The sequence below is a fragment of the Phalangium opilio genome, unplaced genomic scaffold (genome assembly GCF_054372755.1).
Source record: "Phalangium opilio isolate 3A_F unplaced genomic scaffold, DU_Popi_V2 ptg000031l_1, whole genome shotgun sequence".
Lineage (NCBI taxonomy): Eukaryota > Metazoa > Arthropoda > Arachnida > Opiliones > Phalangiidae > Phalangium > Phalangium opilio.
The window spans coordinates 6,964,772-6,978,033 of NW_028324158.1; the positions used below are offsets into that span (position 1 = coordinate 6,964,772).

Sequence of the window (13,262 nt, forward strand, 5' to 3'; positions counted from 1 at the left end):
ATAAACCGCAATAAATTTATTTGCTTTTAGTTTGAAGTTTCTATGGCTTCTTAATTATCTCCGTATATTTCTTCAAGTGTGGGATAGATTTACTTTCGGGATTTACCGAAATTGACACCTCTATTGGCACCGTTTAGGATTTATACTGTATTTACCTTAATAAAAGATCACGTGGAGTGCCATCACTCAAGCTTACAAAGGAGTTAAACGTTTGGGACTTTTTTACGACCTTTCTCGATCCTTAGCGATATTGGTTTTATCTGTGTTATGGGCGGATTGGTGCGTTTCTCCCCCCTTCCTTAACGCTAATGACTTCATTGTGTTTGTTATTTTTTTCGCGATTCCTCAAGCAGCTGTGAAATTCTGAATAGCCATAGACACGTATACCACCTCTCTTAATCCGAAGGTCAATTTCTTTTTTATATTTGTCGATTCGATTGTCGTCAAAATTTGGCTGTTTGTATATTGTTAATCTAGGCTAGGATGATCCATTACATTTATCATAAGTTTATAAGATATGTTGCATAAGTATGACACTACCCATACTTCGTAACGCTAAAGACTTACAGCTCGAACTAGTTCGAGAACGACAAGCGAGAATTGAACTCTGTTAATTTTGCAAGACTTCCATCTAGGTCCTATTTAGTCTGTACTAAGCGTTCGACAGCACCTCACCAGGCGTCGCTTTACCTCTAATCTAAGACCTATACGTCACTTCATGACACGCTCTTAATAACCAGTGACAACCAGACATTTACTTCCTCTCCCCACTTATGAAAAGATCTGAGCTACATTTTGAGACCAAGTACATCAAAATCTAGCAACAAATAAAACTTGCCAACCTTGCTTGCAAATATGAGAGCTATCAAAGTTTACCAAATTTGAATCGCTAAGAAAAAAAACTAAAGTATCATTATTCACTCACTACAGGTTGTGTTATCAATCGGGATACTTCAAATAAAACCCGAATATTTTTCAGTCAATGGTCTATCTTGCTTTTTGGCATTTGTTTTAATCTAAGCTGTTACTTTTCTCAAAGATAACGAAACCAGTTTTGTTTGTGTTTATTCAGTCGGCCATGGGGGAGATAATAGCGAAACTTATAAATCAATATAATTAACATGGATAACTTCATTCTTCGCGGAAACAGATCAAACCGGATAGTATCATTTTGTTTACTATACAAGCGAGGAAAAGATTAGTGACTATACAGAGGGGATAATCACTCTTACGTAAATCACCAGTGATGAACTAAGTTCCAGTAAAGAAATTTATGAGTAGTATCAGAAGTAAGATGAGACTAGAAGTAAAGAGCTATAGCATTGGTAGTAGATCCCGGCATTAGTGAACAAATTTGAGGATTTTATCCGCCGCTTCCATCGCGCCTACACTAGAGAAAAAAAAATTGGTCTAGTTCCAAAAACATTTCCTACCCCCTTCCCCTCAACCTAAAGCCGCGGAACACGAACGCGGGTGCTAGAATCTAGTTCGGCCGTCTACCGCCGCGAGCGTCTCACGTTTTGGAGGGGAAATTCTGAAACCGCTACCAGAGGGTCAACCGTTGGTGTGTTATCAAGAATATTCACTTTCGCCAAGTGAAGAATTTGGTTAGCTCAGTACTTCTAGTCTCATCTTACTTCTGGTAGTATACCCCTCAGGATCTGATCATTCTCAAACCGTTCAAGTAAAAGGTAAGGAATATGACAAAATGGTTTGTTTATGAACGAACGCAATTAAGTGCGATTTCAGGGAAGATAATTAAAATGTCACCTAAAACTTTTCATATTGTTTTCCCAATTAAATATTATAATGGATTGGTTTTTAATTTTCAATATATAATACAGATAAAAGAAAATTAATTGAATAATTTTGTTTACCCAAAGTAAATTTAAAGTGGAATTTAACTATATTGTTTTTCCAAAATTTTAACAGGGAAACATTGACAGTCTAAGGTGATGCCAGCATAAATTCAAGAGTATATAGAGCCTAGCCACATTCCAAGAAACCAAAACAACAGAATCTGAATTTCATATCACCCATGCCGCCAGTACATCACAAGCATGCGGTTTTGCAAATATTTTTTGAAACCTTTAAGGGGGCGCGTGTTAAAATTATTCGTCAAACCATTAATTACCCAGTCCAACGAACCCGCGGCGTCGTTCAGTAATGAAAATATTAAAAACTAACTCCTCCTTCGGCTAAATAGAAACGTATCATGACGAAATTTCAAACAAACTGCATCGCTTCGTTTCGTTTCGTTAAATTCGTTTAAAGATCGTGTTAGTAAATTACAATACTATTTTTCATTTTTTTTAATGTCATTAGAGTGGGTTTTAAAAAGCGTTGAACGTTTGTTTTATAATATATTAAAAACCTGTATATCGTGAACCCCTTATATGACCTACTATAAACTTTTATATTTATTTAGTAAATAATGCAGTCCGATATCAAAATCAGTACTTCATAGATTAGACATAGTTTAATTAGAGTTACATTTAGAAACATTATTTTGGTTCTTTATATGAAATCAGGACTTATCTCCTTGAAGTTTCATGCCGATGAAGAAATTTTAAAAACGCTATGACCAATCAGGAGTGTTTATAAGGTTTGGCGCACGTAATATTAAAGTGGCAATGAAAGGTTGAAAATTAATTTTTTTTTATATAAAATCCGGAATTTTTCCAGTGCGGTTTTTAGTCAATCCATAATCAACAACTTTGAAAATAGCTTAAAAATCGTTGCAAATACTTTGTTTTCAAACTAGAAGCATTCATACTATTTACACAACCTGGAGGCCTGGCTTTGACCAACCACCTCCTTGTGTAACACAGAAGCCTGGACTCCTTGTGTAAAATAAATGGTATGAATTCTCCTAGTCTGAAAACTATTCATATTTTGACAAGTTTTATAAGTAATTTTGGATCATTTTAAATCCGATAAAAAATGCAACAACTTATTTCAAGCCTTCACGCTCACTTTAAACAAAGGTTTCAAACCCCCATGCACGTGCCACGAAATAGCGCGTGAATAACGAATTATCAAAAATCTCACATTAGTCACGAAGATTCGAGTTAAAAATTTTCCTCATGAAGATAATTAGAAAAGGTGATTTTTACGAAACGTTTTTAATGAATTTGGTAATTTATTGTTTCTTGGTCGGAATTTTGAAAGGAAGTATAAAGCAACCAATGACGGTCGGTGGTTGTGAGTGCTGAATTACGTCAACAACCTATCCTTCCGCGTCATTCCGACTTAAGTTAAAAACAAGTTAAAGCCTATAGCACAATTATTTCCTGTTAGAATGTGCATGGTTAATAAGTTGATACTCTTTTCAAAATGAAATACCTATAGATCAAGCAGACAATATTGCACCCCCCCCCTTTCTAACAGGGCCTATATAGTCCAATTTTAGTGTTTCCAAAATCAAACTCAATGTAACTACAGGCTCCACTTTCTCTTAATATCTGTTAAACATCGATGGTGTCAAAAGATGATAATATTCAATTATAGGTAATACACCCTAAATTTCGGTCTTCATAATCCCTTGAGTAACGTTAAGCCTTAGCTAAGTCATGTTTAAAATATTAAAAAGTTGAGTTTTATCACTAAGTAACCTGAAAAACCGGTGCATGCTATAAGCTTCGGGGACCCATTACATTGATTGGAGAAAAGTTCCCTCGCCTCTAGTTAGGAATTTTTTTGGCTGTATCAAGAAACGATATCTAGTTTACTAGGGAGAAGTTATAAGATGCCTAAGTATTCGCGCACCATAGTCCCAGTCTCCCTTTCAAAATACCGGGGGGGGGGGGGACGTAAAAGGAGGCCGGGCTATTTCGCCTCTCCTCAGTCGGAAAGTACATAATTCTCGTCATTCGCGTCGCGCTGACGTGAGTTTTCAAGCACCAATGAGATGCTGGTTGTAATTTAGAGGCGGGGATTAATTCCGGACCTACCTTTGGACTGGAGATAAAGCTGGAAATGTGGCGAATTTATACCATCTCCCTAATAAACTAGATATCGCTTCTTGGCTGTATCTTGCGTACTTGTGTGTGATTCTATAGCATATATAGGGATGTCTGACGAATACTTAATTTATGAGGTCGAACTAGCAATAAAAACTAATATTTTTTTTAACTTCAGAATCTAAAAAAGCCTCAGGATTCAGGAATGTCGCCCGAATAGATTAAATCACGAGTTCTACCGGTATTTTTTCTTTTTTGAAATTTTCCCGAGTTTGAGGACCGGCTTTTCTTTCTTTTAAAAAGTAATTTAATTCCAATACAATGGAAATTTAATTTTACGAGTTTACTTTGATATTATTCAGGTTTCAGTTAAATTTAAATGCGGTGATTGTTTTGGGATATTTTTGGTCCAAAATTGTTAATATTTCTTCCATCATAATTTTTCTTTTAAACAGAAGAATTTCTAAATGACTCAAGTCATATTTAATCTTGTTCAATCATTTTTCAGTTAAATTTAAATACGGTGAATGTTTCTGGTCTATTTTTGGTCTAAAATTGTTAATATTTCCATCATAATTTGTCTTTTAAACTGAAGAATTTCTAAATGACTTCCGTCATATTTAATTTTGTTCACTTATCTTTAAGTTCAATTTTAATACGGTAATTGTATGGTCTATTTTTGGTCTAAAATTGTTAATATTTCCATTAATTTGTCATTAAAACTGAAAAAGAAATTAAAAACGACTTTAGTCATTCCATTTTGTTCAATTTTCTTACTAATCCAAAAAAGACAGTTTTTAAAAAAATATTACTGAGGTTTCAGTTAAATGTAATTACGCATTCTAGTTCTAAAATCGTTGATATTTTATATATTTATAAATTGTCGATGAAAATATAGAAAACTTCAATAATATTGTGTTGAAAAAAAAAAGTTTAAAATATGGTCAACTCGATCTTAATTACAAATTAATGATTAGTTAGACTAATTACGTATAATAATTAATTCACGTCTAGCTCAGTCCTTTTACGTAATTAATGCATCGCATCTTTAAATAACTTCCATTAACGACGCCCTTCACACGACCAATGCAAAATCAAAGCTAATCAGTGATAAATTCGATCCCAAGTAAAATATACTTAATTCTTTAAGAGAAACGAGAAAAGTGCCTTCCTAACCTTGAAATAAAAACTGTATAAGTCAGCAATTAACCCGCAATCCCACGTTCAGTGTACATTTAATGACCACCAATCAGGTAAGATGGTGAGGAGAAGAAGAATAAAAAAAAACCATTCAAAATGCGAATCTGATTTACAAGTACCTGGATGGATACACTATCCATCCTCAGAAGCGTCACTAATGAAGGTAGGTAATTCCCTTACGTAATAAGAACTATAGAGAAAGGGGGTGTACATAAATACCTATTCGGACAAGTAGCCTTGAGTCCTTGACTCAACTTTTGGGGTAGTTTTGGTGTTGGGTGGTGGTTAAGCCTTAGATAGTTAAGCCTCGGCTCTTTCTTTAAAGGGCTAGTCTCTCAATTTCGTCTCGATTTAATTTAGAGTTTCAAACTAGGCTTATTGATAACATTGCGCTTAAAATTAGGTCTAAACCTTTGTTCTTGTATACCTTTCTACGTCACAGGGAACCTTTTTTGAAGATTTAAGGTAAAAAAATTAAAATTATTACATTTATAAGTACTAACTTATAGCATAAGTTTACAAGGTGTGTTGCATAAGTATGACACTACCTATACTTCGTAATGCTAGAGACTTACAGCTCTAGCTAGCTCGAGAACGACAAGCGAGAATTGACTATAGACTAGTGACTACACTCGGTTAATTTTGCAGTCCATTTAGCCCGTACTAAGCCTTTGACAGCGCCTCACCAGGAGTCGCTTTACTACAATCTATGACGTTTTATATACGTGACAAACTTATGGAACATATCTTATGAACTTAAGCTAATAGACACATTTATTGGCTTATTTAAAACTTTACGATTTTAAATGAGACTTGCTCTTTAAGGCAAGTTATTCTCTTAAGCCTAAATAAAAATGCGTTGTGTAAGTGCTGCATGCATGCATGCCGTGGGCTGAAATGTTTCCTATACATATTCTCCGTCGGATCTACCCGTCGGAAGGTTATCAACCTTACTAGATGTTTTGGAGGACTACACCCATCCTACCTGCGCCACCTCAACAACTTTTTTCCAAGCCCCTCTCTCTCTCCCTGCTCTAACCACCAAGTTCCCCTCAGAGTTTTCTTTTAGAATTTTTGAAAAGCATTTTCAATGTTTTATTAGGTACTTTTTATATATCTCTGGCGGCGATTCGGGCAGGTAGTTTTCGAGATTGAACGATTTCACTCTCTCGGGTCAGGAATCTCGATTTTTTTCTATCTTACTTTTTTTGGTATGGACCACCTTAGACTTATACAAAGTTTAGAACTTCAAGTACATACTGGGAAAAAGTTTTCAGGACGAAAGAGAAAGAGAATTTTTCAAAATTTTGAATCTAACTTTTCAGTTAAGGGATAATAAACTAGACTTTTTTTTCTGTTCATAAGCCCTTTACAGATTAAGGTGGTTTATATTATAATCTTGTCACAATATATCTGTTGTCTTTACATAGTTTACAGACGAGGAGGATTCATACCATTTTACAGAGGGAGGTCAGTCTTCAATTGTTACACAAGGAGGCGTGACTCTCTTATTTCATAAAACCTTTACAGATTGAGGGGGTTTATAAACTTGTCACAATATATCTGTTGTCTATACATAGTTTACAGACAAGGAGGATTCATACCATTTACACAGGGAGGCCAGGCGTCAGGTGTTACAACATGGAGGCCTGACTCATTGTTGGAGTGAAAATTCAGGACTCCTTGTGTAAATGGTACGAATCCTCCTAGTCTGCAAACTATGTATAGAGATTACAACAAGTTCATAAGATATGTTCCCTAAGTTTGTCACTGGTTACTAAGAGCTTGTTATGAAGTGATGTAGATCATATATTCTCGTGAGGCGTTGTCAAAGGCTTAGTACAGACGAAATAGGAAGATAGACTACTGAGGGTAGTCAATTCTCGCTTGTCGTTCTCGAACTAGCTCGAGCTGTAAGTCTCTTGCACTACTAAGTATAGGCAGTGTCATACTTATGGAACATATCTTATAAACTTATGATAGTGTTGCCAGTCATTTGCGTGTGCAATTCAACCGCTATCTATATATATATATATATATATATAGCAACTGAAAATTTTGGCAATATTCATAAAATGGTTAGGTATAAAAGGGGTGTAGCAAGAGTTTAAATTATGTATGGTTTTTGAAGCGAGAAAAGTTCAAATTTGCCATTGATATCCTATTATTCCCCCGCTCTATTACTACACCATCTCTGATACAGAAGAGCTTAAAGTACAACACTGAAATAATTAAGACTTGAGAGCCTTCATAAGTATTAATTGACAGTTCTACTTCAGAAGTTCAACTAAACTTGAATAACTTTTACCGAAGACGTAAATTACAATGATTACGTGTGATTATAATGGTGGAAGATCGTTGAATTTCAATTAGCAACGTCATTTCAAATTTGTCAAAATGTACTGCACATTATACTCAAAAACCACGGATAAGAAAACCACGTGGGAACTAAAACTGGCTTCAATGGCTTAAAACAATCAACCCTGACCGTCCCTATGTGATTCAATTTTCGCGCAAGATCAAGTTTGCTGCCTCAAAAAACCCCAAAAGAGAAAAAAAAAACGTGCAAAAGTGATAAAAAACGTTTTGTTCAACTCACCATCGGCGGATAATCTGAGGACAATTTTTCCCATTTCTTGTACTCTCCTGACGATGCATTCGGCAGATCCATCTTCCTCCAAACCCAAATCTGATAATTCGTTTGAATTAAGGAATGAATTTAAACTTTATGACAAATGTGGTGGTTTATACCAAGAAAAAAATCATAAAGAAACAAACACGAGTTGTTTCTAGAAAACCTTGAATTTGTGCGAGGAAAAACTAATCTCACGCTTTGTCCGCTCGAATCTAGTAAACCTTGAAATTTTTGATGAGAGCTGAGTTAAATTTCAATTTTTTTATACTCTATACTATACACTAGGGATTTTTCCAAGATTTTAATTTAATGTGGTAGTAGTTAAGGTTAGAATACGATGTCCTAATTAAATTAGATAATCCATATTAATTAATTGATATAAAATTCCTGTTTAATTTTTAATTAAAACAAAAGCAACAGCACACACACACACTCACACACGGAAATTTGGAAAAAAAAAATAACGGCAACAATTTCAAGAGTTGTACCGCTTTGAAATAATTTCCGCTTCCCAATCCCCAAACAATTGCATTGTTTTAAAATTAAAAATAAAGCGTCGGCTGTACTTTATATTATATAGGGTAGCGCGTATCGTAAGTAATATAACAACAATAAGTAAGTAAGATTCATTGCCGAGTAAAATATTATATAAGCCGAATTAAACCACCCAACTTGTTACTTAACAATCAATGCAGAAAGGGTGTTTCAAAAAGAGTGGTAGGACCGAAAAGAGTCACTGTTTTCAAGTAATGATTGAAGTGTTTTAGGGATAACCCCCTTAAATTTAACCAAGAAGCGATATCTAGTTTATTAGGGAGTGTTATAAGATGCCTAAGTATTCGCGTGACATAGTCCAAGTCCCCATTTCTAAACACAAGGGGGGATGTAAAAGGAGGCCGAGCTATTTCGCCTATCCTCAGTCAGAAAATACGTAATTTTCGTCATTCGCGTCGCGCTGACGTGAGTTTTCAAGAACCAATGAGATGCTGGTTGTAATTTAGAGACGGGGATTAACTCCGGACCTACTATACGTTTGGACTGGAGATAAAGCTTGAAATGTTTCGAATTTACACCTTCTCCCTAGTAAACTAGATATCGCTTCTTGATTTAACTAAAGCTAATTAAATCGAATGATCGTAACATGTATTGTTAACGTTATACTTATTGTTCGTATATTACTTATGGGGGGTAGAGATATAAAAAGATGTATTTTTATATCTAGCCATATTATATTATATTATATTATACACCTGTATGTTTTTTATCGTGGCCCATATCATTATACAATATAAGTGTCCTTTCAATCTATAGGCATAGGGGTTTCCCTATATACATTATAATAAAAGGAAAAGAATATATATATTGGTGTATAGATATAATACTAGATTATACTATGGGTAGTTGAGGGTGAAACCGCGTGAAACGAGTCACCTGACAGAAAGCACCTGTACTATGCATACGCCATCAAAAAAAAGTGGAATCCCTTTATGTATGGACTCCTGTTGTACGTATGTGTATGTTAAAGGAGTCGTTCTACCGTTACCAAATTATTCAAGACTACCTTTTCTCAGTGCTCGGATTCAAACTATGTATATATGGAGGGGATAGATACCATAGAAAAAAGGGGGAGGGGGAAGTGCAGAATATACAGGGTGTTTCTGAAAAGTCTAAAAGGAAATTAAAGGGGATTTTTTAACATTAGGGAGCTAACAGTGAAACGTCACACCCTTCTATCTCTTACTGGAGTTTCATCCCCCCTAACGGTTGGAAACAGTATTCTACGCGAAAAAATGCCAACCAGAGAGGGGCTGCGTGACGTCAGACTATCTCTTCCCCCTAGCCAGTTGTTAGCTCCCTATTTAGAGTCGAAAATGTAACTTCTATGACATTTTGCCGCCTGGGTCTCTGTTTTCAAGGTATGACTTGAGTATTTTACGGATGGCCCTTAAATTTAATGAAGAAACTGATTTAGACAATTATTGCTAATTTAATTAAGGGGTCATTCCTAAAATTCTGCAAGCTTAACTTGAAGACAGTTACCCGGACGGCAGAATGGAGATAGAAATTACATTTTAGACTTTAAATTGGCTAAAGAATACTCCCATTAATTTCTGATGTGCAGATTTTTCAGAGACACCCTGTATTTGTTAACGTTGATTTGAAATACAACTTGTTTCACGTAGACACCACAAAATTTTATTATTATTGTTAGGAATACATACAGCAACTAGGAATCATTGCGCCCCAAATTCTCCAATATTAATTTCTATGCGTGTTTTGTGGGCCGGGTTTGAGAACTATCTAAGATTTCATTGGTTGTTAGCAACGCGAGTTCCTAGACGCGCGAGCAAGGTGCATTGCGCAGCGAGATAGATTATACGCGAGGTAAAATTCGTCATACGTAATGAATAATTAGGATCTAGCTCTTAACACAAAATCCGCCTAAATACGTAGAGAAAAGGGATGGCTACGCAATGATTCCAAATAGCTGTATATATTCCTGCTTCTCCTAGGCTAAATATATGATTTGGTAAAATCCGCCAAGAAAGTCGTTCACTGATTGGCTATCGAGTTTGGACGAATAAAAATGGAATTTGTAAACTCTAGGCCTAAGTTCTGTCATAATCTAACAACTAAACATATAAACGTTTCAAGTACGAAATACTAAAAGAAAAAACCTAAGGTTTATCTCATAAAACCAGCCTTAGGCCTTTTCAAAAACCCCAAGATGAAACGCGTGACCATTAGAGCGAGGCCATCTTTTTTTGTCAGGGGCAACGATCGAATACGAATACGTAACCCGTCCCGAAACCATGAAAGAAAGCAGTGCTTCTTCAACACCACAAAAAGTTCCCAAAGAAATCATTTCTCGCTCCCTCCCAACAACAGAATTTCAGTTCCCCTGAGTCAAATTAAAATTTGCCAAGGCTTAAACTAACTCCTTTTTTTCTTTGAGAATCTTATTAAGAATCAGACGACGGGCGGGAAAAAAAGAGGGGCTGGAAATAAGATGAGACAGCGCATCCGCTTGACATATAAGAAAAGGGCGGGAATCATTAGAGCGTAGATCGTATAACGTGAATCGAGTCAGTTCAGTTCGCGTGATTAAAAGAGGAAGGTACCTTCGAGGCTATTTATTTTAATGAGTTTCTTTTAAATTGTTTCTCGACACGAGAAAAAGAAATCAAAATGTGCATGGGGGCCTAGTGATATTAAAAAGATGAATCTGTTTAAGTTTAAATGTTTTGGATTAGCTATTGCTTTGTTCACTGCACGTAACCATGCACCATTACTGCTCATGTGAAAATATATTAAAAACATCTTGTAGGCATTTATGACCATAAAAAATAATAGGTAAAGGTCGAAATACGAAAATTTCTTAATATTTTCCCTTTTGGTTCAAGGCCCAGTGAAACATTTAAATTCCTTATAGGAAATATATAATTTGTTTTTGTAATTATAGGATTTTATAGGAGAAAATTATGTTAATTTTTGCAATTAAAGGATTTTATAGGGGAAAATAATGTGATTTTTGCAATCAAAGGATTTTATAGGAGAAATTAATGTGATTTTTTGGAATTATAAGATTTTATAGGAATAATAGAACCGCGGGGCTCCCTGTTGTCAACGTCATAATTTCTCTAAGCCTTTCAAGAATTTTTTTAAAGTTTGTGAAATTATTAAACGTAACATTGTGGTTTATAACATTAAGGTACTGAAAGTTTATCGAGGGTCATACCCGGAGCGGAGCAGGATTTGGGTGTGGCAACTATAAAACGTGAGAAGTTAACTCAAGTTAACCAAAAAAAACTGGTATGATCTTTACGCATCGAATGATAACTACTTTTAAAACGTTAACAGGGCGGAGTTAAGTACACAGATATACATTACGAAATTCGCAACTCCGATTACAACGTGTTATACACCTTTAATTCTATAGAGGGGTCAAATACCGCCCGCCCTAAATAGACGCCCAAAACAAATTTGGTTAAATTTAGTCTATTTGGACCCACGTGTAGGACCTAACTTTATTTTCATGACCAAATATCGCAACGAAATAAAAATTTACTATTTTCTCCAATAACCTATTGAATTCACGCGACAAACGTCGAATTTCGTAATTTCTCACCTCAAACAGGGTTAATACAACTTTTTGGTTTTGGAAAACCGATTTCCCTAAGTTATCCAGGTTTTTCCCCCGTATATTTCCCATGATTTATCCCATACATGGAGTAATAACAGCGGGAGTGGTTACTTTTTTTATAGTTGAAGCAACCCCTTCGAAGCAAACTTACTCGACCCTCACAAATTTCCACACTTTCCCTGGATCCCATATATGGAGTACTAAGGTTTTTTAATAGTTGAAACCACCCCTACAGAGCAAACTTACTCAAATTTCCCTGAGTTTTTTGTCAACTATTTCAATCAGTTTCTAATTCCAACGACGTTTAGGGAACATATGGGCACTTGTTACACCTGACCTCAAGAGAATTTACAGGTTCATACAACTCAGGTAAACCCATTTTCCCTGACATTCATAGGGTTTTTCCCATATATCTCCCTGATAATTGCAGCTGCAAGGCCACGTAGTAACTGTAGGAGTGTTTTATAGTCCTGAGTAATAACTATGGTATTTGGTTGTTTTTAATTGGAGCTGCAACCCGTTCTGGGAAAACTCAACTCAAGCGCCTCCAGTGAATTTTAACTGTTTAAACCAGAGGTCAATTGGAATACTCATTGGGTAAAATTTTTAGTTTAAAAAGATGGCCTTATGAAATATGAAGAGGCGCCTCGGGCTAAAATCTCAGGTGTAATGACTGACTGACACTCGAGGCGTAAATAACAATAACACTAAAAAAAGGGGTAAATAACCTCCTACTTCCCGTATTATCTGTCTGAAATCTAAACAATCGAAGATCCGGTTTTAAGTTTTCAACGCGAAACATCACGTGGTTTGTTATGGTATGTAGAAGTATCACTGTACAACTAGAGTAACAAACAGGCTCTACTTATCTATCCCCATTCATTTGAATACAGAAATACGCCAACCGAAAATTCACAGTGCTATATCCCAAACTAAGGATTTCACGTGGCATTCGTAGGCAGTGAGGATGAACTGAAACACCTCTAAGATCTATCTATAATAGGCCTTTTCGACGCAAAGAAGGGGGTGGGCAACTCTCAGTATTGGGACAATCCAAACGTTGGTCCGGAGTTAATCCCCGCCTCTAAATCACAACCAGCATCTCATTGGTTCTTGAAAATCACGTCAGCCCGACGGTAATGACGAAAATTACATATTTTCCGACTGAGGAGAGGCGAGATAGTCCCGCCTCCTTTTACTCCCCCCCCCCTCTTGTGCTTTGAAAGGGGGACTGGGACTATAGCGCGCGAATACTTAGGCATTTTATACCTTCTTCCTAGTAAACTAGATATCGCTTCTTGCTTTCATAAAAGACTAACCA

At 35.8% G+C, this 13,262-nt stretch overlaps 1 protein-coding gene and 1 long non-coding RNA gene across 6 annotated transcripts in view; one reads left to right on the forward strand and one right to left on the reverse strand.

Moving 5' to 3' along the window:
• fus (epithelial splicing regulatory protein fusilli) overlaps positions 1-13,262 on the reverse strand; it is a 58,528-nt gene that overhangs the window by 15,350 nt on the left and 29,916 nt on the right. For all 5 annotated transcript variants that reach the window (XM_089869847.1, XM_089869846.1, XM_089869848.1 and 2 more), the window contains one exon: positions 7,762-7,851. In XM_089869847.1, the coding sequence (XP_089725973.1) occupies positions 7,762-7,851 (90 nt within the window). The remainder of the gene's footprint in view (positions 1-7,761; positions 7,852-13,262) is intronic.
• On the forward strand, positions 1,152-4,493 carry LOC149690333 (uncharacterized). The gene is made up of 3 exons (XR_016383694.1): positions 1,152-1,691; positions 1,933-3,105; positions 4,141-4,493. It is a non-coding gene; the product is annotated as an uncharacterized LOC149690333 (long non-coding RNA).